Here is a 26,697-nt window from a genome sequence, read left to right as displayed (position 1 = left end):
TCCGAAATAAACCCGTCTCATCTGCATTGTATACTTGTACGCGGCGGACTACTGTATTTGACGATCGAATACCGGCGAATTATAGAGCTTGATTTTGTGCTTTCATCTAGTAAAAATAACGGCGGATTATAGTAGTTGTCAGATAATCGAGCGGCGGATTACTGAGAGTGTACTGTATTCTTCATTCTATATAATATATTTCGGGTCTCTTCGAATTCCTCAATTTCACACATACATGACTTGACACCACAGAATTATTAAATTATTGTAATCTATGCTTGTTGCTTCAAAGTTTCACGTAAACTGATTACCTATATTTTGTTTACCAAAAATAATAAGTGTGTAATTTATTGCAGTGTCCGGTGTTTGACAATGAGCGAGATATTCTATATGAGGGATATTACGCCACTATCAGCCGGAAAGGAGGCATCAGTGTCACAGTAAGTATGACTTCATATTATGCTATAGTGGTGCCAGAAGGCCAATTTTTGAACGAAGCACTACGAGGCCAAGATCAAAGTGTAGGACCCGTTGTGCAAACCTACTCAACCGGCACTTACGAGTGCAGATGGGGTTAAACTACATATGCTTTGACGGTAGAGGTGCTTGCGATCGTCGGTTTGATATATGGTAAACGTCAAATTTTTAATGTCAGAACGTAATATAGAAAGGCTGTTTATCTATCACATGTCTTTAACATAACTATTGCCGTTGAAAGTGTTATTTTGTGTTTAAATTCTCACTTAAGTATTTATTGTGATTTTGTAATACAGAATCATACATGTTTGGTTGTAAAATACATCGGAAATTCCGTGCACATTCTTGTATTGAATATTGTAATATTGAAGACATAACTAGCTTCTAAGGATTAATTAACTACGTACATTAACAATGAATTGTTTAATAATGCAACGTTAACGTGTAAGTACTGATTAAATATGAAGTCATTACCAAAATAGATAAAAATGTTATTTAATTTAAATGAAATAGACCAAAAGTTCCATGTAATATACATGTTTCTTCTGTAAAAATTCTATCTTACTCATCTAACGCATAGAACGGAGGGTATTAGTGTGCCTAATGCATACTCACTCGCACTTATGGCTCGTTTTTATTCATGCCTCGATACGCGGGTTTCATAGTGCTTCGTTCAAAAATGGCCTCCTGGCGTCTCTTAACAATTAAGATGCGCAGATATATTTTTTTTCTGCACTGTATGTAGACATGGCTAATATGATTTTTGTATATAATCGGCAGTGTTTATATCACACATGCTGTATCGTGTTTGCTCGCTTGGCGCCCATCTTGCTTTATCTCATTACCAAAAGTATCTAACTTTACTTATAACGTGGTTCATTTATACCAGTGTTTCCCAACGCCCTGTCATGGGGGGAGGGGGGGGGGGCATTTGAATGTTTACTTACGAAAGTTAAATTCAAACTAGTATTGCCTATGTGCATATTGTATTTGAAGCAATTGAGAAGAATTTGTTAGGTAACTATAAAATTTTGATAGCGGAATGGAAAAATAGGCTGCAATCTTATTTGTACCAACTATTTTTCAACATTCAGATTCTTGCTCACTGGTGCAGGCGGTAACAGTGTGATATTTGCTACTGATCTGAGACGGATGACAGGCTACACATTCATATTACATTTATATGCAGTAATGTCAGTGTTGTCTGTCGTTTATCTCTGTTGCCGAGTTCGAATAGCTAGTTTTAGTAGTCTCATTTTCAGCTTAACTTTCATGTCCGGCCCCATCTTCAAATGTAAATTTTTTAACATCTATTTTTACATGACACAATGTGTATTTTTCCAGCAAAAGGATTTCCCATGGGGCTTCTACATAGTCCTCGCTGTGAAATCAACAGACGAGGACTGCAATGGCGGCACTATAATAGACATTGGTAACAGAACGTCAAGTCATTTCGATACCTTCTTCGAGTGGGAGCAGGGTAACTTCGGCCGGCCCGGGACCGATCCTAAGATAGCCCACGACAGGTCTAAAATCGTCCACATGACTATATTACCAAGTATCAGCTATCAAGGGTATTGGCTTGCCACGGTTTTGGGCCTTTTGATCATCGTGGTTATTTATTTGGTATTTCTCATTGGTCTGCTGTGCTGCAAATTTAGACCTATGGATATGCGTCAGGTTGATCTTGACCCCAGGGAACGTGCGGAGGTTGATGGTAATTATTTCTTTGCTATTTTGTTATTGACAGTTGATAATTAAGGTTCCTGAGAATTTAATGAGTACAAGTGACGTGGAATTAAAAATTGAATTAAGATTGCGCCCAAGACGGCCGAGCGGCTAACGCTTTGACTTATAATGTTGTGGGTCCCAGATTCGATTCCTGGGTCTGACAAATACACATATTGCTTATCAATTTGTGTTTGGAGTCATAGTATGGACCTGATAGGTTGAGCAAGTGTCCAACATCGATTTCTGGATCGGATGTGGTTTAAAAAAAAAATACATACAGTCGAACTTGGTTGTTACGAGGAAGATGGGAATTTGCTTGTTATAAGCGTTACTCGTTATATCAGAGAATAGGTATTTTTAAATGAGCGGTCACATAACACAAAAAGTCGCAACTCAAACAAAAATACACAATTAGAATTTTTCCCGAAACAAGCATGGTATACGTAAACTACAATAGAAGTTGTTTATTTGAATGAACGCTGGTAGGTACCTACTAATGACTTCAGCTTGGATTTTTTACATGCAATTGCAACCATATGCGTGGAAACTTTTTCAATATTGTCGGTGAAAACACCAATTAGGAAGGTACTAAGACATTTAACCAGTGTTATAAATGTAATCCGATACCGGCGGTATCCTATTCGGTCGGATTTTATTGCTTAGGGTCGAAATGTTTTTAAACGATCGACACATTAACAATTTTATTAAAATTTTTTGACGATATTTTAGCTCGGTATATCCGATAAGTAGCTCGTTATAAAAGTGAATAAATGTATGGAGAAAATCATAAACTAAAATGTTAACGAATGTTTCCTCGTTACATCCGAGATCTCGCTATATCCGTGATTGTAATAACCGAGCTCGACTGTATTTATGCATGAAGCAAGATTCACAAATGAGATATTACTGTTTTGTATTATATCCCATGGATATAGTGTATCAATAATGTTGTTTGTTTTTATAACAACATAATATTTTCTACGTACAGTAAAACCTCGTTAATACTAACACGGATATTTCGAAATTCGCCGTAAATCTAAATTTTCACGAAAAAAAAGTCCCTAGATCCTTTAATTCGAATTTCGTGGTATATAAAAATATTCAATAAATCGTAATAAATATTTCATGAGCCAGTCATTGAAAATTGTGATAGGCTTTTTTTAAATCATAAATTGCTTATTTTATGAAGGTAATAAAAATAATCCTGACATTTTATGAGCCATTAAAACATCAGTGGCACAACTACACTCCGCTCAAAGGAAAAACAATAACCCACATGTTTCAGGGCTGTAGGTATTTAATTGTTGATTGTTTATTGGGTTTTCACATAGTTTTACTAGAAAACCAGTATATTTATACCAAATATATTTCATTTTTTTATAATTCTAGCTCAACACTAACTTGGTGGTAAATACCTACCTGTATTACTTGGTAACTCCAATTAATGGATTAATGACGCATGGTATTTGCACAGATTCTAACTTTAAAGAATTGTATTGGAAATTTGGTAGGCACATCTACGAAGGTTGTCCGTAAAATAAGGTCTCCAAGGCACTGGAATCGCGAGGAACGCTTTAACGCAAGATCCAGCAACACTGGCGTGTAGCTTGGTTCCCCGACTACAAATTCTTACCACTCTACAAGCTGTCTACGACGCTTAGTCTTGGTTTGGTAGCCGTTCGCGATGGAGCTTCCACTCGCCGCTACCGCCAGGTGTGAGCTACGTTCTGTTATTCGTTTTTTGTGTGCTAAGGATACTACGTCTATAGAGATTTATCATTTATCGACGGTTATGTCAAAGACAACAGTGTATGGACATCAGAAACGTACGAAAACAGTGTGCCAGGCGGGCATCGGTTTCGCGTGAAACAATTGCAAATGTGGAGAAGGTATTGCTTGAAGATCAACGGATAACGATTCAGGAGCTGTGAAAATGGATCCCTGATGTCAGTAAGACTACTATTGACAATATTTTGACAGAACATTTGCATTATCACAGGGTGTGTGTAGATCACCAACGGCAACGAGTTAAAGTGCAACAACCGACCTCATCAACCAATTTGGATGGGATAACGTCACACCCTCTCCCCCCCCCCCTACAGCCCGGACCTATCATCTCTTTCCTGCGTTGAAGTCACATCTGTGTGGGACATAATTCAGGACCAACGAGGAGTTGAAAGAAAAGGTCGTACACTACCTACACGCCGCAGCAGGAGAGTTCTATGACATGGGTATACGAAAAATGCTACACCGCATGCAAAAATGCATCAATCGCAATGGAGATTATGTAGAAAAATAGTGGAAAGTCCAGGCTTTCCAACAATGAATTCATTGCAAATAAACATGTTTTTCTTTGTGAAAAAAAATTGGAGACCGTATTTTACAGACAACCTTATCGTAAACAAAATTAATGAAAATGAAAAACAAAATAACTTCAAAATTTTAATATTTTCCCCCCATATATTTCATATTTTTCGTAATTGGAATTTTTTTTCTATTTTTGGTCCCGTGGAATTCGTATTAATGAGGTTTTACTGTATAAATTTGATTAAAAATATGTTGGTAGGTTCAATAGTTATATAATTTTTTAATTTTGAGAAATTTGCCGATTTTTATGAAACATTGTGAGTATTTTTGGCATATTTACTTTGCATGGTTTTTACGGTAAGTAAAGTATTGAGAAAGATCAACAAACTTTGCCAATTTTTAAAAAATTAATTTATTCTATAGACATACATATTTTGGTGTATTTGATGATGGATCCATTTTTTATTTCAGAAAATGGACTGTTGCCTAGCACTCCGGACTGCCCTCATTCTACCCTCGATTCATTCCGTAACAATTTTGGAATAAGTAAGACATTATTTTTTTCTAAATTAAACATGACGTATTCGTAGGCTTGCCGTATGTCCAAATTGTCTTGATTTGGCAATTCTGTCCGGATTTGTTGACACTTTAAAAGATTAAATAATATCTTGCAAAGCGATGATGGTTGCTATTTTTGCATGAATGTTAAAATTCTGGTGAGAAGTTTTTAAAGAAAATAAATATAAAGTGTTTCTATGATACAGCATTACATTCGTTTTATTAATTAAGCAACCTACACTATACATAATCATGATTAAATTAACCAATAACTGTGCGTCCGAGGTATTTATCAATATATTATGTATGAAATTAATTTAGTATGTAAACCATAAGTAACTATTTATAAACCATGTCAGTTGTATATTTATCACAGGTGAATGTGTGTAGTGCTTGAAGATGCTGAGAGACGAAACCTGGTTTGCCAAAAATGATTCAAATAAAAACAATACAATTAGAATATTCTATGGTTACCCATTCAACTTTACTAAAAATTCTATTATATTAGTTCAATTTCTTTGGCACAATACACTCGGATCAAACTCTCATTAAATTCATGCTATCGTTGCATTTTGCCATAACTCTATTGTCTATTGACGAATCAATTTGACTCTTGGATTGCAGGACGGACAAGCTATACTTCTTTGAGTGGCAGACCTATCCAACGACAACAGATTTTCTTAGATGAACTATGCACCAGAGACATAAAGGCTCTTCAGAGGCAGTCGGCATATTATCTATGGCACCTTCTCACCGTTGCAGTTTTCTATGGCCTACCTGTCGTTCAGCTAGTCATTACATATCAAAGGGTAATTGTTTATAAAATATTAGTATCTTTTATTTGTCAGCTTCCATCAGTTTTTTGATGATTGAATACGATTTGTCGTTATTGCCAGTAAAACAAAACCTGTAATGCAAGTTATAAATTATATTGTTATATACAAATGTCCAGACATGTTGCTCAATAAATAGTAATAACTCCTCCTAGCTGGACCCAGAGTTCGGATGAGTTGCGAGGGGCTTGGACCATATAATTAAGACCATGTCCGATCTAATAAGATCATAGAGTGGAGGTTTGTATTAACAGATTTATTTTTTACGAGAAATGGATGTCAGCCACTTGCTCAACCTATTAGGTCTATACTGACTCATACACAAATTAAAAAACAATATGTGGACTTGCCAGACTCAGGATTCAAACCTGGTACCTTGGACACTATAGGCCGACGCTTAGCCGCGCGGCCATCGTGGGACTGTCATCAGTAAAAGTGAAGAAAACACGGGACTTGAAATTTGATACATATGCGCAGAGTTAGATTTATTATCATTATTAATACAATATAACGTGGGTAGAGTGTATGTTTTATAACTTTGCACTTTTTTTGCACTTTTTTTACACCCCTTTACTTGATTACCTCGCAGAAAATTAGATCAAATGATATTCAGTTGTATTAATATAATATCTAGTAATAAATAAATAGATAATAAATATTTAAATAATATATTTATAGACCAATGGTTCTCACATGAAATTTAACTGTGGCCGCACAATTGACATTGGACTATGGAAACGACTGTCCGCACCAAATTTCACCTTTGTTGTGAATGAAAAAATTAAAGCTAAATAAAATACTAAAAAAATGGATCAATTTATTGAAAGACAAGTCCATTTAATAAAAGACATTTGAAGATTTTAGTACATGTCTATTAATTTAAAAATAATGCAAATGGAAATTCATCAGTACTCCTTTTTTCCAATGCGAGCCGCATGGCTGCTTCTAAGTTTACATCTGTCAACTGGCTTCGATATTTGTTTTTTATGAAGTCCATTACACTGAATGGTCGTTCACAGTATACAGTAGTGGGAAAAATCGACAATATTAATAAAGCAATTGTTGCCAATTCTTTGAATTGACTTGATTCTTGGTCAACGTATAACTTTGACCAAAATTTTTCAACCGTGGTATTATTAAAATGGTTTTTAAGTACTTGGTCATGACTCATTTCCAATAATGCATATTTAACGTTGGTCCAGTTAATTAAATTAAATACTGAAAATGATGTTGGTGCCCGCAGAAAAATCCTCTGGTGACCACCCATGAAAACCAATGTTATAGACTATATCGATACCTCCTACGTATAAGTCCGTAACTGCAAAATGGTACTTTTCAGTAGTACGATTTTAATAAATTTCAATGACATTACAACGTTCATTTTTAATACTGAAATCATAAATTTTTAGTTGATTGATATATTATATTGATTGAATTTTTGTTTTTTTTTCTATTACCATTGTTGTATTATCTTAAAAATTATTTAATAAAATGCAATTAAGTCAAAATAGTCGAAAACGCATTTACAGCCTTTTACGTAGGAAGTGTCGATATGACGTCACTTTCATCCTAGCGCCGGAGTGCAAAATTATGAAGCATATATTCTACATTTATAAAGATTGGACAATTCATTACACTACACATGTGGTATACGGTCGTAAGAGGTTGTTTTACATGACCCTGGGCCATGAGACATTGAGATGTTTGCGCTATGATTATTTATCAATCACTGTAATAATTATTAGCAGTTCGCATCTTTGTACTTAGTTGTTACGACAAACTCTATTTTGACAGGATAACCACGCAGGTGGCGTCGTTCACCACCTCTCGTAGTTTGGGGTGCATTTGCAACTGTACCGTTTTTAAAAAACATTCTTTATGCATCTTTCGGGGCCGCGGGGCGGAGAGGGGTAGCACTTTAGGATCTTCTCTGACATCTTCGGCAAAGAATACCGTTGGGTGCCAATGTTATATTTCATATTGTGAGCGCGAGGGACGCGTTGATATACATTGTGATTGCGTGAGGTTGGAATAATTGAACGATTTGTATTATAATTGTTTTTCCTTAGGTTCGAATTACTTTTAGGTTTCTGATGGAATTTGGGCATTAAAAATTATTGAGTATTTTTATAGGGTAGGGTAGATTTGGTATTAGTGGACAACCATTGGACTAATGCAGTCATACAGTGGTATCCAAGAGTAACTAAGCGACAGGGTTGACCTAATCATGTTCGGTAAAAGTATGTGGCAGCAAAGATGAGTGGCGTTTATCGAACAGCGGATCGACCCTGGTTAATGATGACGCAAATGTCCTTATTAGATTTAAAAATTCAAAGGAAATTGGAATTACTGTCAGATAATAGAATTAATTGTTTGCATCGGTGGTGCAGAAGCTGGCTTCATGTTCTACATACATACTTGCACTACATAATATGTTATGTTAGATATTATAATTTTGCAGACTACACGATTCTCTGTTGCATCGGGATATAATGTCAGCTTTTCATATTGTTTTAATATTCCAGATATTAAACCAGACAGGCAACCAAGATCTCTGCTACTACAACTTCCTGTGTGCTCATTCTTTGGGTCAGTTATCAGACTTCAATCACGTTTACTCCAACCTTGGTTACGTGCTGCTCGGTGCTTTGTTCTTAGTGATCGTCTGGCGGAGAAGAGTGAGACACCACGATCCTAGTTTCGATGAGGTAAATATGCTTATCCATCATTAGGTACTTCTTTATAGTCTTAGTCTTGTCTCTGCATAACGGAACGTTAGGACCACCAATTCAATTACCAGTCCAGTTTTTTGTGTTTTGAGAAAATCGAATTTGGAAGATTCGAATTGACATGGACAAAAACGATACAGTGCTGGCAATCTTCACATTATTGATGAAACTCGGGCAGTGTCGACAACATTACATATTAAATTATGTAACGCAGTGCATAGGCATTAAAATACTTTCTTACTCACTCTTCAGAGGAAGCACATCGCTGCGTGAAGGTAGATCCCATCACAAAGAGCGGCATTGTTATCATGCAAGAGGTAGAAGAAGGGGTGCCTTTTCACCTATATAAATGACTGCTTGACTTTCGGTTATTATTGAGTTTAGCTCAGTTTAGTATCTAGCTCGCCTAGTTTAGTACAAGTCGCCCTATCAGAAGCAAGTGTGTAGTCGACTGACCTAGGTACATGATCAGACTTGCCGTACGAATTATTAATTGTCATTGTAAACTTTAATAAACCATATAAACTTCGATTACAACACACAACTTCTCAATATGTATAAATAAAGGACGGACCAAGAAATCTACCTTGTAACCCTTATGATTATAATGTGTTTCCACCAAGAATAATTATAATAATTAACACAATGTAACTATTATTCTACTTACAGAGTTATGGTATCCCGCAGCATTTTGGGCTCTATTACGCCATGGGGTACGCGCTGATCATGGAGGGAGTTCTCTCTGGATCGTATCATGTCTGCCCCAATCATTCCAACTTCCAATTTGGTAAGAATTCATTTTCATTCTGGTAATTTTTGAAACATAAAAAATAACTTAAAATTACAATCTGAATAAGATAAACATTATGTGTTTTGTGATAATCTCTTTAAATTAGTAATGTGAATGATATCTATGGTATTTAATTCAAGGCTCAAAACTACAACTGCCGATACAGTTAAAAACATAAGTATATGATCAAAATCAAAATGATCACTATTTGCTACATTACTTAGTATGTTGTATTTAACCAGGTAACACAAAAATAATGGAAAGTTACTTTCTGGGTCAGGCTGAAACAAGGTTTAATTCTCGAGTGTGGATAAATATGAGATAAACTTCAACACATGTTAAGGAATATGATATTTATAATAGTTACGTCTGTATCATAATATGTATTAAAGTTTCTCATGTAAATGAAACGCACATTCAATATTGATTATATTTTAGGACACATTGGATGCTTCGTATTTCATAAGTTTTACTAGCTTCATATTTCTGTTTATTAATCTTTTCTGTGGTTGTAATTAATTTAATCTTGGCGGCTGGGTGATGAAGTAGTATGTGTGTTATAGGTAACCTCCCCACCATTGATAGCGGCGGATATGTTTTCGACACAGTTGCGATAAGCGAAATTTCGTGATTAAAGGAGGGGTTTAAAAAAAACGATTTAATATATGAAAACACTTCATTAATAAACTAAATAACAAAATAAACTCAATGTAATATTGCAATAAACTGAAAAATATCGGATATAGACATATTAGTTTAATTTACTTTTATTTCACTCGTCCTTGTAACCTTATTACATGTGACAGATCAAGAAAATTCCACCCATTATGACAATTTCTGGCAAATGGCACATGTCATGTGAGATGAGTAAAAAAGATATTATTAATTATTTGCCAAGGTCGCAAGGATTACATTGTGAGACTCCAAGAATATTTATGAAAAATTAATAACATATCAGTTTTAGAAGAAAGATAATTCACATTACAAATGCTTATTTCTGGCGATTCCCGGCATTTATAGCTTCTATGGACAGCATGATGTTATATACATAACTTTGAACAATAATTTAAGTGGTTTGTTATATTTCTAATTAATTTCTATTGTTAACATTTTTAAATAGATACATCGTTCATGTACATAATGGCGGTGCTCTGCATGGTGAAAATATACCAGACGCGCCATCCCGACATCAATGCACGAGCGCATTCCACTTTCGCGGTGTTGGCCTGCGCTGTTTCAATCGGTATGCTTTTATTTTTTTGTACACATTTTTGCTTGCATTATAATATAGTGTATTATTTTATTTTGATGGCTGTTTTGTCTTTCAGGTCTGTTCGGAGTGCTCTATCCGAATTTCTACTTTTGGATATTCTTTACGGTGATCCACGTTTTAACATGTCTGGTGGTGACTCTTCAAATATACTTCATGGGAGAATGGCACCTCAGTAAGAATGATCAATTTATAGACCGTTTCAAATCCAAATCAATTCCCAATTCACTGCTATGATATATTGTATATATATTATATATCTTCTTTCCATTATATTTTAAACATCCTCAACTTCCTATCTAGTGATTAGTTGAAAATGCATATTTAAAGCTAACTAAACCTAACCTAAACAAACGGCTTACGCATCAGCTTATAATGTCTTAGGTCCCAGGCTCGAATTCTGGGTATGGCAAATACACATATTGTTTTCCAATTTGTGCAACACTGGGTAACATCCATTTTTCTTATAAACAAAAATATATTAACACAAACCTCCATTCTCTATAGGGTTACATGTAAATTGTACGTAAAACATTTCACCGTGAGCTTTCTTATTGGAAAGAAATGACCGTATACTATACGGTCTCCAATTTTATTAGATACAATATGTATACGATACAATAACATTAATTCAATTTTCATAGCTGATTTTGGCAAAATTCATGAATTCAAGAATGAAAACCTAACCTAACCTAACAAATAATCCAGTATATCGGCTATTTTCAAAATTTGTTTGCTGCTGGCTTCCTGTAAAGTGTAAACCGACAAGAACCGTGTTTTATTTAGATATGAATTATATGTCAGTACTATATGACCTAAAGGGGTTGGAAGGTCATTAATATACGGCCATATATTTCCGATACATTTCACAGTGAAGTGTGATACGGCAAACTACATACGTACAAGTTTCCAGACACGTCCCTGGAGGCCCATATTATGATCTTATTAAGGTCAGACGTTGTTATTAAATTACACGAAAAAGGTTATATAACATTTGTTTTATTTTGTATAATTACTTTCCACCACGAATAGTCAATTAACTAATAAAATAACCAGTGTTAGCGTCGATTTTAAATTTTAGTAGCTGGGTTAAACAGATGTTGTTTTTCAATGTTTGTCAAATCCAAAGCAAAGACTCAATGGGCAATAAGCGTTCCTTATTTTGTTCAGACGACCTCTACTCCACGGAGATTTATAATGTCTGCTTCCGAATAAAAATGGTAATTTAGCGTTTAGTAATATAACGTATCTAATTGCTGTAGGTTGCAGTTGCCTAGCGAAGTGCATGTGCGGTGGTTTCTGCAAACCTGCCTTGCCCAGTCGGTGTATTCTCGTCCTTTTGGCCAACTTCTGCAATTGGGGACTGGCCGCCTATGGGTAATTATTTTTAACTCGAGTATGAATTAGTATTTTGCTTTACATATGTTGTTACCTACTGTGGATCAGAAGTTAGCATACTCGCCACCTGATAGCTGGTTCAAATTTATAGAGCATTAACCCAATGGGTTGAGACAATGACTATCGTGCAAATCTCATACAAAGTTTTTTATTTAATAAACTATCAGGTGTTTTCATTTAACAAATAATTCACAAAATTTAACTTACATAATTCGGGAACACCTCGGAAATATACCTTGATAAAAATCTTGAATACAATATGGTGCCGAGCGGGACACGAACCTGCAAAGCACATTGGCCGGAATCTAATAGATGCGTGTTTGAGTATGTTTCCGAGGTGTTTTCAAATTATGTAAGTAGAGTGGAAACAGTAATTATTTACCTTAATATGTTGGATACTGTTGGTCTAGCTGCCAGGTACGTTTCGCTATGCCTTGCAGCTAATATCGTATTTTAATATTTTAAAATTACAGAAGGTATTTCGTCACTGTTCTGGCAGAAGACACTAATTCGAAAAAATGACATATTGAGTTAGTACCAAAATGTTCCTTATTTCAAACTTTACGGCCTGGAAACCTTCTTAATAAATAAACAGTCTTTATTTTAAAGTCATCTTTTTTACGATTACTTAATAAACTCACATGATAGATCATTATTTCAAACTTTTTAACAACTTCAAAGTCAAATTACTCAAAACTAGTATTTTCCAGTTAGTGTGTTCTGCCAGAACAGAGACGATTTGATGTATGAAAATTAATAAAAAATAATACTTATAATACATAATTTTTAGAAGATGCATTTAATTGACACAGCGATGTTATGATTTTCTAATTTATTATTAAAATAGTATACTGATTTTCGTGTTAACTGAACTCTTGTCTTGTTATAGATTGTATGAGCACAGTAAGGATTTTGCGTCACATCTCCTGTTTGTTTTCCTGATGAATCTGGCCCTCCACTTGACATTCTACATATGCATGAAGCTGGGATACCGGGAGTGCCCTCCGGTGCACACGTGGTGTCTTTTGCTATTGTCTATGATCACATGGGGCGCTGCGCTCAAGTTTTTCTTCGACAATAGCACCTCTTGGGCAGTAAGAATACTATATTACTCTATTATTATTGTTTGTGAATTGTACAATCACAATTATTATTATCTTTTATAAAAGATATTATTTTTAAATATATGTAGACAAAAATATACTGTAAAAGATTTTATAAAATATTCTTCATAAAAACATATTTGATAAAGATTTTTATCTCAACTAAATGGTTTCATTTGTTTCCAGCTGACTCCCGCCCAGTCAAGGGTGTTTAACAAGCCGTGCGCCATCATGGGATTCTACGACAACCACGACATCTGGCATCTCCTTTCGGCCGCTGCCATGTTTTTCAGCTTCATGCTGCTTCTCACTCTTGACGACGACCTCACGCACACTCCCAGATGGAAGATACCGGTGTTTTAATAAAATTGTTATATTGACTTCTTGATAATTCTATTGAAAGTTACCAGATTTATGCAGGCTTGAATTTTGGATCAAGTGACCAACTTGTGAAACATGCCAGGTCTTGAAAGATGATGGTTAAAGATAATAAGTTTTATTACTTTATCAGATAAGGATCCTTCTGCATTACCATAGACATTATTTTTAAACAATAAGCATGCAAAAAACATTACAAAGAGTTAAATCTGTGTGCGAAAGGTACAAAGTGTACAACAAATACATACGGGGGATGCTCATTATGCGAGTCCCCGCAATTAGAGTTGGGTTTCGGGAATTTCCCGATGGGAATTCTCGAGAAATTTTCGAGATTTTCCATCCCAAATCTTGAGAATTGAAATTTTTAACATTTCGGGAATTCCTGGATCTCGAGAATCTTTTCTCGGGATTCGAGATTTTTTTATTATCAAATATTAATTGAAAAACGATTTTCTATATGAAAAAAGGGGTCAGGAAACACCAAACGTTCAAAGACTGGTCGGGGCATTTAACACAATTAAGCCAACGTCGACTCAAAATGAGCGCAATTTTTGCAACATCAGGGAATTTTGTGTCTCAAAAGCGTACGCGATTGTTAGACGCAGCGATTGACAGTCTGTGTTTTTTGAAATACTATTATAATAAGTAATGTTTGAATTATTTTTGTTTTCCTACTTCTATTTTGTTTGTCTTCTTACATAAATAAAAAAAAATCATATTTTTTTGGAATTTGTCTGTTTTTACACTGATTTTAGGATTTTTAGAGGTTTTTTTTTAAATTTCCCGATGTCTCGAGAATTCTTTTCTGGAAATCCCAAATCTCGAGAATTCAAAATTTCATCATTTCGGGAAATCTCAAATCTCGAGATTGAGATTTTCTCGGGAAATACTCTACTCGCAGTTACGAATTTGCAGGAAAATGCAAAAAAAACAACTATAAAAACACAAAAAACACAACTGTCAATTTAGATCTTTCAATCCCACACTCATACCATATTTCTGTCTTGCTCATATGTCTTTTTCTCTTCTAAACATGTCCCAATTAAACCCATTTACTAAGTAATTTTGGTCTCTGTTTTAAGCGGATTTGCTTTAAGAGGTTTTTTTTCCGTCCCAATTACCCTCGGATAATGAGGACCCCCTGTAGATGAATAAATGAGGAAAAGGATGAGTCAAATCAATCACTAAATTCTACACAGAAACATTGAAGTTTCCATACAGAGTAGTCGAAAAATTACTCCTCTTTTGGCTCTCCTGAAAACTAATATGTTTAGACTATTGCCATTTTCCTTTTGCACACAGAAATTACAATTTTAATATAAATAAAATTATAATATTGGATAGACACAGGATTTAAGAATGTTAATTTTTGAAATACCTACCTTAAAAAATGATAATTTAATATGTAATTGTTCACAAGTTTAAAGACGTAAATATATTTAGCTTAACAACCTAGCACCGTCACGTGTCCAATGGAGGTTGTATTAACAGATTTTCGTTTTTACGAGAAATGGATGTTAGCCACTTGCTCAACCTATTGGGTCCATACTCTTGTCCAAACACACATTGAAAAACAACATGTGAATTTACCAGACTCGGGACCCACATCATCATAAGCCGATTAAGTTAATTAACTAATTACCTCGATTTAATTACAAAACTGGCCGCTGTAACTTAATGAAGATTGTAAAACCTCAATACCTCAGAGTGCATTATCTGTGGGCGAAAGGAAGAGTGCGATAAGTCTTAAAAATCGAAAAATGGGTTAAAGACGGCAAATGAAGATAATGAATACACATATTGTCGGCCTACTATGCAAACCTTCTATATCTGTTTTATGTTAATGTTCAGGAGAGAGTTATGTATTATCTATTACATTTATTTTATAAAAAAAAAGTTTTAAATACTTATATTAAATATTATAAATATGATATAGGTATCAAAAAAGAGTGAACTAATATTGTAGAAAAAACATAGTACGCAGATGATATGTTCATATGAGAAAAATGATAAGTCAAATCAACACCTCTGAATTACTGAATTCCATACAGAAACATTGGAGTTGGAGTTCCCATACAAAATGGTCTAAAAATTTATCTTCTTTTGGCTGTCCTGAAAAGTAGTGTTTTAAGACTTAACACCTTCTTCCTTTTGCACACAGATATATTATGTGAGAATTAACTTGCATGTATAATACTCAGGTCAGTAGTACCGGGGATAGAGCAGTCACCTGGACAGTGAAAAGATGTGAGGTTCGACTCCCACTTGGTTTTTTACTTGGATTTTTTCTAAGGTAAAAAATTATGCAATTAGAGTGTTACGTTTAATTAAGCGCTATATAAAGTATTGAATCGTTCCATTCATATTTTTTCGTATATATTGAATAAAACCACCCGGTGTTACATTTTTTTGTTTCGAGCGATCCACGACAAGTTACTTTTAACAATATAAGTGCCATATTTCTACAATTATTGCTCATTTTTATTTTTAGTATAGGTATTGATTAATTTATTCGTATTAAACCATTATAAAAGAATATTTGTTAAAACTTGTGTCAATCTCCAAATCAGAGACAAATGCACTTCAATAACCATTGATTATAAATCGATGATAAATTAAAATTAACGCTTCAAAAGTATAGAAAATTGTAAATGTGCCCAAACGTCAAACATTTTCTCGATCACAGTTTATTAAAAATAAAGTGTGCTCTTCAAAGATTTTGAAGAAAACCTTTTTCTTTAGTGACGGGGTGCGTAAATATTATATGAAGTTGATAAATGATAGATAAATGGCATCTACGACAAACTGAAACTTCCTTCAGCAATTTTGATAGGGAAACTGCAGAAAGGTCTACCTCTTGCAGAAGAAGGGTTTCTTCAACATCTTGGTGCTCCCCTTGTGATAATATTAAAGAGGATGAAAATATATAAGTATTGTGTTTTTGTAGTATGTATGAATCTATTTACAATTTTTTTCTTAGATTATATTGTATGACAGTAATGGAGAATATAAATAAAAATAATATAGGTAAATTTTTTTTTATAAATTGTATGGTAAAAAAAATTATGTTCAGTGGGTCTAATTCTATATTTCTATACACAAGGCTATATAGGCAGCTATCGATGGTAGTTTATCATTTGTATGTATTGAGGCGGTTAATTGTCACAATAAGTTAACCGTCTAAACTGTCAAAAAGTGCTATGTTTTAACAGCCTCTCTCTTGGCTGTGTTAACTTTTAGAGCGAGATAGACAGTTTAGACGGCTTACGGCAACTTATTGTAACAATTATAATAGCTCAATAGGTACATAACTATGATAAACTACTGTCGATAGCCGAATTTTGTATAGAATAGACAGGACCGCATATTATTATGTATACGGTATCTGAATTAAGTAGTTTAGTAGCCATAAAAATAATATGTATTCTCTTTATGAAATGACTATTTCCCATAAATGGAAATTATTTTATTAATGAAATGTGGTGGCTTAATAATGCCTTTAATATTTGAATTTTTTCACTGTGCAGAATTATGTAAATGGAAAAAATGTTCCATTTCCGCTGTTTGCTATAGAAAATGCTACACTATTGATTTGTTTAAGACGTTCCCTTCCACAATAGTGTGATGCAGGCAATATCAATACATTTTTCCATAATTCTGCACAATGTTGCCAGACTAATGCCATTAGATTTATGTGGTTATGTAAAATAATAATTATATTTTGAGAATATTTTTTATATAGCAGAAAAAGTTTATCAACGATGACTTAATTTTAAGTTTAAAATGTTTTATACCTAAATCAATGCTTATTAGCCTTTTACTTAAAAAAATATTGCGACATCAATTATAATAATTTTAAATAGTATCAATATATTTGTACTAGATGTACCCATTTATATATTGTCTTATCACGAGTAAGGCACATTTATACAAAAGCATTTTATGATTATTAAAGATGCAATGGTCAATGGATTTAAGCCACAAAACTCTTTTGACTACATTTTTTGTTCATTTCAATATTCAGTGGTCAAGAGATATAACACACATAACTTCTAAGATCTATTTTTTTCAGTTATTTGTACAAAATAATAAAAAGGTTATACCACAAAGTATGTTATATGTTCAAAGTTTCACCGTTATATTAGTCGCTTTCGCTAGACGTCTTGCTAAACATAAGTGTAATAAAATATAGCTATTTAAGTACCTACACTAATTTTTCTGTAATGTATTATTATTATTTATTATATTAGCTATGTTTTAGTTACTTAATTTTATTTATTTATTGGTCTTATGTTAATTATATGAATATCTAGAAATAATTTAGGGATGCGCATTGACCGCACACCACTACTTCCATTATATTCCTACGTTTTTGGCTACATAATTATATATAATATAGTATATAAATTCACTGCCATATTCTATAATATTTATATGGATTTTTGTAAAAAAATTTCTAGTGAGTACTTACAATATTGTAATTTTTTTAAAAATAATTTACCATTTTCAGCAGAATTCAATTATTAATGTGACATGTCTTATTTTAGTGTAATTGTATTCGATAAATAGTACATATTATATTTATTTACCATTTTTAACTGGAGTTTTATTGAAAAGAATGTTCCTTACCTTCAATCCGTGGCGGAGTTGTTACTATCTCTATTGTTCGGAAACAACAAATTGGCAAGAACAGGAAGTCGCTGTAGTCGCATGTAGAAGGCTTCTCAGTGTTGTCATTTTTTAAGAAAATAAATCCTGTGAAATTAGGTTTTTAATTGGCGTGCATTTTTGAAGCAAGTATTAATAGACAATTTTGAAAAGTTTTTAAATAACAACTGTCAGAATTTTAAATGAATGGTAAGTATTTATTTCAAAGTATCGGTATAAGCCCGCCAGTTTTAATGTTGAATGTAAAATATTGGTACAGCAAGAAATAATATTCAAAAATCAGTAGTAAAAATAAATAATCATTATTTAAATGACATGGGCCAATAGATAAAATCAATATCCATTATTATTTTGATAGTATGAAAAGTAAAAAACATTCAATGGGGCGCACGGCATTTTAGGGTTACCATTATCGCATATAAAGTATATTAGTCTATGCATTCATGAATATCGGTAAGAACAAACTATTTATGATTATATTATTATTAAAAGAAGATCAAATAAGAAGTCGCAGAGGTGCAGAAAAAAGAGCTAGATGGACATTTCACAAAATAAATGCGAATAACCTCAAAGATTAAATTAATAATTGATAGGTTCTCTAGGTAGGTACTACAAATATTACAGAAATCATTTTTTTAAACTAAGTACATTTTTATTACCTATTATTGTCTAATTTTATAAAAAAAATGAATCTCAGTTTGGGTACAACAATAATTTATAGTATGATATTAAATTTATCTCAATTAAAATTGTGTGCTAAATTAATTAGTTAGGGCTCGTGGATTTTTTATATTTTACATGTTTTTTACTCATCACTGCAAAAAAGGTTTTTTTCAACGTCTTTTAAAATTACTAATTTAAGTAAGTATCTTAATTATTTATATAATATGTATATTATTATTTTTACTATTAGTGTTAATGCCGAATCAGATAAAAATTTAATATTGTTAATTTATTACAGTAATGCTTCAAATACACTCTATGACGATCGGTCATATATATGTCGAAAAACCCGTTTCTTATGTTGGCGTCCTGTGTCACAGGGTGTCACAGAGTGTAAATACGATGTCATAGCTGTCATACAATATGTATGTATAAATGTCGGAATGGCATAGATTTGATCATAGACACTAAAACGCTCTTAGCATATATGTGCCCGATCGTCATATAGTCTATTTGAACCTTATGTAATGTAAACAAGACCTTGAAACGTATTGCCATTGGCGAGCCAAAAGTCCGATGACAATTAATAAGTCGCCCGATTTGTCTATGCTCTGATACTGATCAACGAACTAATAAAAAAATCGAGCTGTCAAAAGTTGCGATTATCGGAATGTTTTCCGATAATCCTAAAATGTTGTGTTATTTATATGTAGACTTGCATAAAATAATATAACAGTAAAAACAACACAAATTTTATGTTTTCTTTTATGAATTTCATAAACGTTTTAGTAATAGGTTGTACGTAATTGAAGGAAAATATTTTTATGTTATCGTTTGACTGGGTGTGTTTTCTAGATTATCATTTTCAATCATTCACATTGATCGACATCGGTCGTCTTTAGTAATAGGTTGTATGTAATTGATACGTAATTGAAGGAAACGTCTTTTTCTGTCATATGTTTGTTACCATTGATTATTATTGTGAATTTTTGAACACAAGAAATACATTTATTGTAAACAACTGAAGTCTGTCTTATTATTTAATTCTGATACTGAAAATAATATGTAATAAGCACTATACAAGTCTGAAGTATGTCTTGTTATTATTGCAAAGTTGAAAATGTATATAATAGACACTACAATTTATTTAACTCCGCAATGAAGTAGAGATTAAGGGCTTGAATCTCATAAGGTAAGGTTACATATATCTTTGAAGTGCGCTTAGATCAAGAGTGTATGCCTAACATGCAGTTAAGTTAAGCTACAGCTGATAGTTAAAATGAAATAGTATCTTAAAGGCACTAGAAGCTTGCTCAGGAGACTCGCATTGCATCATTGAGCCATTTTATAGATACACAAATGCTGCTACACTAAATGGGCGTAAGGGATGAAATAATAGAGAAATACCATTCTAATAGTACAATCTGTTCTGGAGAGCCAGATAGAAAGAACAATAATATCCTACTAAATTTAACATAATAAGGAAGCTACTAAATAAGTTATTTTTGTAAAAGAAAAAAATCTGTCCAAAATAGATTTTATACTGACAAATTGATATTTATACTTACCATTAATTATTTAAATAATTCCCGAAAATTATTTAAATAATTCCCTATCATAATTTAAATACTTCCATTGTTATATTATAATACTTACCAATAATCATTTTTTACTTGCTGTTCATATTAAATAGTTCCCACCTTTTTAATAAAATACTTGCTCAAGTTTTTATTAAAATACTTGCTGTTAATGCATATATATACTTACCCAATAATTTGAAGCCTTTTTAATTTATATCAATTCTGTTCTCAGTAATTCACTTTTAGAAGTTCAATTATTATTTGATAATTAACATTAGAGAAATAAATTCAGGTACTTGTTAAAAACACTACAGCACGGGAAAGCGACTTGCAGCGAGCCGCTGTAATTATATACCGAATCATCCCAACACGCATGCGCTGTGACAGTGTACAGCTTTCACGCCTCTGACGCCTCGCCTTGTCGGCTATTGTTCATTGTTCCCTGATCCTAGCTGCAATTGACGCCTGTCCAACGATTACGATAGTTTTGTGTTTTTTTTTACTGAAAATGAATTTGAGAACACTATTTACTCAAGTACATAATAATGAAACCGCGATGGAATTTTTTAACAATCAAAATGTAATACTGCGGGAAAAAATGTGCGCAAATGGTCTGGGCGTCGGGGCGTGGAGAGCCGTCTTGGCGATGCCACAAACAATTTTGTAGGACCGCCAACGGAGCACGGCAGGGCACGTGGATTCAATATACGAGACTTCCATTGGAGACCGTGGCCCATTTTATTTATTGCTGGTCTCGGGAATTAATTAGCATAAAATTCTGCTCAGAAGAGTTAAATATGTCGCAGCCATCGGTCGTCACATGGAACCACAATCTGAGGGAAGTTTGCGTTTCGAGAATGGAGCAGATGGGGACCATGATTGGCGGCGAGGGTATGATAGTAGAGATAGATGAGAGTCTCTCCGTTCACCAAAAAATAACGCTGGGAGGATTTTGCCCCAACAATGGGTTTTTGGAGGGCTGTGTTGGGCGACAAAATAATGTTTTATTGTGAAGTACCAGATCGTTCGGTTGAAACTCTAATGCCGATTATAAGAGAAAGAGTGAGGCCCGGCAGCAAAATTACATCAGATTCTTGGCGAGCATATAGCCAAATCAAGGCAAATGGGTTTCAACACGAAACTGTAAACCACCGTTACAATTTCGTCGACCCAATAATGCTGGCCAATACTCAGCAGGTAGAGCGTATGTGGGGCTCTGCCAAATGGGGAAACAAAAAGAGACGAGGTATAAGTAGAAACTACCTGGACTCCTATTTGGCAGAATTTATGTGGAGAACGAGGTTAGATGGACGATTCAGGGCTTGGCCTAGTCAATCGGAAGTGACTAGTTAACAGTGTACAAGGTGGTGAATCACTACCTAGTGTCGTCGGGGACAGTTTATTAATTTTAACTTATATTGGCTTTTCGATCTTGAACTCAATTTTTAATTGTGAACGTTAAATTCATCTTAGTGTTACTCTTATTATGTAATGTAAACCTTACATATATCCTTTTTTGTGAATAGTTTTGTTTCTTTTTCCTGTGTATTATATTATCCTGGCTATTCCCCGTTCAGCGAAGAGTTACGTAAGTTGTGGGAGTTAGAGATAAATAATGCACGCTTTTAGTCATACCTACTTATTTATTTTCATTGAATTTAGAATACAAATTGCAGATGGTGTTGGTTAATTTTTAAAATTCAATAAAACCCTCATTTGGTGAAAAATATCAATGGAGGTTTTTACTAGTAGGTGTTTCCAAATTATGTTTAATATTATACAGTATAACCTCGTTTTTACGTGCCCGGAATTCACGTTTTCCCGGCAATTGCGTGTATTTTTTTCAGTACATTTAATACCCGCATTTACGTTTTTCTTTCCCGCGATTTACGTCGGAAATATTCAAAATATGCGAGTTGCGCGCGCTTGACAATGATTGGGTCGTGACATTCGAACAATTTTTCAATAAAAATTTTAATTGAATTGTTTTTTATTTAATAAAACGTTATTTTTTTAGAAACATTAAATTTAAATGTTCATTTTTTCAATACCCCTCTTTTACATTTTCCCTCCAATTAGGTTTTTTTTTTTCAGTCCCTTAAAAAACGTAAAATAGGGGTTATACTGTAGTTTTGTTTGGGAAGGGTTTAATTCAAATTAAAAACTAACTAATACCATCTGCAATTTGTATTCTAATGTGCACTATTAGATTCCCAATGACGGTACGACCCAATTATTGTCTGGTATACCTAACGTGACCATACGTCCCGTTTTGACCGGGACCGTCCTGTTTTTAGTTAGCCAATCCCGTTGTCTCCATGCACAGCTTCGGGACGCTGAAATGTCCCGTTTTCAGAAAGAGAGCAGCCCACTAACAATTTCAAAAAATCTATAGAAAAGCACCGGTAGAAACGGTCTTTTCTCTTATTTGAGAAAAAAAACACAGTTGCAAGTTGCAGTTCTTAAAGCTGTTAATTACCAAAGTAAATTTTAAGAAGTCGAGAAGTCTAAATTCTAAGAAGCCAAGAATTTCATTCTTATTTCAAATCAAAACCAAATATACTTTGATCTTCAGAAAAATATAAGACCACATAAATTATTTATTTTCACGTGCTCATTCCTGTCCTTTTCATTAATAAATAAAAACTATGAAGAGACCTTACCTAAAAATTAGTACATGTCCCGTTTTGAGGAAAAAATAAATGGTCACGTTAGGTAGGTATACCGGCTACTGCTTACCCAGAACTATTAGAATATTTATAAAAAACCAACACCAATTCCTGTACCTCACACGCCTAGACCCACTGTATTTGAACGCTTCACGTGGTCTGATTATTTCAGAAGTTTATCTTGTACCTTTGGACTCTTTGAAATGTTATCAGTATCATCTAGTACTTTTGGGTTATAATGGAACAAACAAATTTAAAAGATGTATCATGGAATTAGTCAAACAAGTACCTATCTTGTTTAATTCCCTTCATGTGATAACAAATGGATATGTCGCACCCTCGCAACTAAACCGCCACAAGTCCAAATTTACGTGTTTTGAGTTAATTACTATGTTTTATTGTCTATCGTTCATAGTATATGTACCGAAAATTTCATATCTCTAAGTCATCAAATTCAAGTCAAAACTTCATTCAATATCTAAACATATTTCAAAAACACAGTACAAAAATGCGAAAGGTAAAAACTTCAAAGCTGATTTTCTCTGTTTGACATTTTTTGGATTGTGGCAGTTTAGTTGCGATGGTGCGATGTATCATCAGGGCTTTTTTTGTAATGTAACGTGGTGGAACGGCGTTCCGGCACCTTTTTTCATGGTATTTTTAACGTTTCAAAAGCAATTAGGTGAAACAATGTTCGCGCGTACATAGCACAAGTTAATTTTCCTGAATCATCTCGTATGAAAAGACAAAGGTATCTGAAAAACTATCGCGTTTGATATATGCATTGAATTCTATTGCTATTTCTTCAGGTGAATGTGAACGCGAAATTTCGCAAATGAATCTAATTATTACCCCAATAAGAGCTTCGTTGAAGACCAAAACAGTTTCGGGACTTTTGTTTATCAATCGTCGGACCACTTTTGACACTTTTTGGTCCTTCAAAATACATTGATCGGTGGTTAGTCAGTGGAAGACATTCGGCCACACTAAGAAAAGGAATCAAGACGATTTGGCAGACGAAAGTTGGACTGAACTTTGGAAATCACCATGGCCCACACAAAGGGGACTGACAGGGCTCTAGTCTGAGGAACTGACCAGATAAGTGAGATAAACGCACATCACAAATTTGCTCCAATCTTAAAAAAAATCGCCTGCGGCGCTAATTTCCTTCAGGCATATTATCATTTTAAAATATGTGGTTGTGTAATTGCATTTTTTGGTTAATGTTTGTTGATACCCTTAATTTTACCTCGAACACGATTTGAAGAACGCTACTATAGACTATAGAGCGTCACCATTGCCTTTAACCTTTGTGATTGGTAGGGTGCCCGCCAAAGATCCTGGACTGGGGGCCCGCTTCAGGATGTGGGGGCCATGGAAATCACTACATATATACTTTTATTCAAATATATGTTTTTACAACTTTAGTTGTTTATTTGTTTAATTTTTTATGCGCTTCGTGGCATAGGAAAAGTTGCTTTAATAAATTATATCTATATGATACCTCCCTCCACGTTTCTACGTGTATGGAGGACCCCTTTAGGGTAAAGTACGAGCGAAGCTATGGATGCCACATTCATGTTTCTTATAGTCCGCTAAGCCAAATGTCCATCTATCGCCGCTCGATAAATAAAATGCTCTGTATTTATTAACTAAAAATGTTCAAATTACCAGATGGGCGAGATAAAGGTTGGTCACGCAGGATTAATATTTATAGTCGTAATTAGAATATTTCAAAAACCACACCTAATGTTGTTTCTTTTGGGCTCGATTCCTCCGAAATCGCTGTAACTCTCGACTACCTGGCTAAAAGGTGACTTGGACGACCCTTACGGTAAAACCCAAGTAAAGTCCAAGCATTCTTCCACGGGCGAGAATGACAGAGAGGGGGTGAGCGTTCAGGAGTAGATCGAGAGGGACAGCGATAAGGCTGAAAAGGGGACATAACGGGTGGTGCGAGCGGCCAGGTCAGTAAGCCAAAGCCTTTTGATCCGTGATGGACTTCGTGTACCGCTTAAAATCGACTTCACGAAGATTATAATTTGTTGCTGTTTACCTACTTTTTTTCTAAAACGATTTCTGTATCGGCAGGAATCGATCCGGTTAGTCAACACGTGTTTACTACGTACCGACTTCTTGTAGCAGTTAAGTGACACGAACGCGATTTGCTGACGACACAAGGCTCCCAGAGGTGTCTAGATAATTTAAAAATCGAGAAATTAACTTAGATAACTCTTCTATAAATAATAGTGTAGTCGTGCGATCACTGCGAATAAAAATATAAATGAACCTACTCGTGAAAATTTAATTAACATTCTGCAAACTTTAGACCGACCTTTAATCTCGAATGTGCCTGTAACTTTATAAACTCTGTAAAACTTAATAATTGTGTCCTGTGTGTTGTGTTGTGTACGAGGCGTCATTAACGTCAGGTCGACCGGAGAGTTGAGTGCGGAGGTCAGATCGGGCTGTACGGCCCCGACTCCCCTCCCTACCCGGACTTCCGGGGTGTCATATATATATAAAAATGAATGTTTGTTTGTCTGTCTGTCTGTTGGTTATGCATTCCTATACCATTCATCCGATTGCGATTAAACTTTGGTGAGTTGTCGTGCGCATGCCCGCGAAGGTTTCTGAATTATAACAACCATCTTCTTCTTTTTCTATTCGTATACGTTCCTATACCATTCATCCGATTCTAATGAAACTTTGGTCAGTTGGTGTACGCACGCCCGCGGAGGTTTCTGAATAATTAGTACAACTATCTTTGTCTTCTTCTATTCGTATGCGTTCCTATACCAAATTTGGAAAATCCATGCTACTCCCATAGACCGTAGTATGTGGCCTGCTCACGCATTCGAAAACCTTCTTTTTTATTCGTGTACGCATCAGACGGAAAAACAAAAAATATTGTCTATCATATAAACAATTTCTTTCTTTGAGTGGCATTGCATCGCATTCCGGGTACTCACTGGTTTGAATATAATTTTCTTTAGTAGGCAAGAAGTTTGGCAAGAAGTGAGGTCCAGGACCTTTGTTTTTTAAAAAAAAAAGCCCTGTGTATCATTAAGAATACTCTATAGCAGCGGTCGGCAACCCAAATGCATTGGCGTGCCACAAAACAGGTAATTCAAAGTACTGGACACTCAGCGTGCCACTGAAATAAAACTAGTAAATCTATTGTAAGACAATTTTATTTCACCATAATAATACACGCTACATAAAAATTACAATATTTTAACATTAGTGACTCCCTTGACGCTCAATTTTGGAAGCTAACACTTCAATATTTGGTTCATAGTTTGAGGTTTATAATTTTATGCACATTTCTGAATTTTCTTCAGTTAAACGATTTCGATACAGGTTTATAATATATTTCATAACTGATAATGTTTGCTCACAGTAAAGTACGTTGTATTGAAAACACTTTTTTTTTTCACACATTTCACATTTTTCATACTATGAAATCTTTCAAATAATATTCATTCATAATATCATCACATAATATTACAGTACAGTTTTTAAAGTACCGAAAATTTTAAT

At 34.2% G+C, this 26,697-nt stretch overlaps 2 protein-coding genes across 2 annotated transcripts in view; both read left to right on the top strand.

The window, feature by feature from the left end:
- LOC147065121 (SID1 transmembrane family member 1-like) overlaps positions 1-15,455 on the top strand; it is a 30,373-nt gene extending 14,918 nt beyond the window's left edge. The window contains exons 7-17 of the mRNA XM_085956754.1: positions 357-440; positions 1,822-2,194; positions 4,987-5,061; positions 5,698-5,882; positions 8,432-8,614; positions 9,305-9,422; positions 10,546-10,668; positions 10,754-10,870; positions 11,958-12,072; positions 12,983-13,187; positions 13,383-15,455. Of these exons, the coding sequence (XP_085812880.1) occupies positions 357-440; positions 1,822-2,194; positions 4,987-5,061; positions 5,698-5,882; positions 8,432-8,614; positions 9,305-9,422; positions 10,546-10,668; positions 10,754-10,870; positions 11,958-12,072; positions 12,983-13,187; positions 13,383-13,559 (1,755 nt within the window). The 3' untranslated portion in view covers positions 13,560-15,455. The remainder of the gene's footprint in view (positions 1-356; positions 441-1,821; positions 2,195-4,986; positions 5,062-5,697; positions 5,883-8,431; positions 8,615-9,304; positions 9,423-10,545; positions 10,669-10,753; positions 10,871-11,957; positions 12,073-12,982; positions 13,188-13,382) is intronic.
- Positions 1-26,697, top strand: part of LOC147065120 (uncharacterized) — a 578,962-nt gene that overhangs the window by 505,585 nt on the left and 46,680 nt on the right. The window lies entirely within an intron of this gene.

Source organism: Rhyacophila brunnea, unplaced genomic scaffold (assembly GCF_057557595.1).
Source record: "Rhyacophila brunnea isolate RB1 unplaced genomic scaffold, BYU_Rbru_1.0 scaffold_6, whole genome shotgun sequence".
In the NCBI taxonomy this organism is placed as follows: Eukaryota; Metazoa; Arthropoda; class Insecta; order Trichoptera; family Rhyacophilidae; genus Rhyacophila; species Rhyacophila brunnea.
The sequence above is the reverse complement of the archived record's forward strand: the minus strand, read 5'-3'. Positions and strand labels throughout refer to the sequence as shown.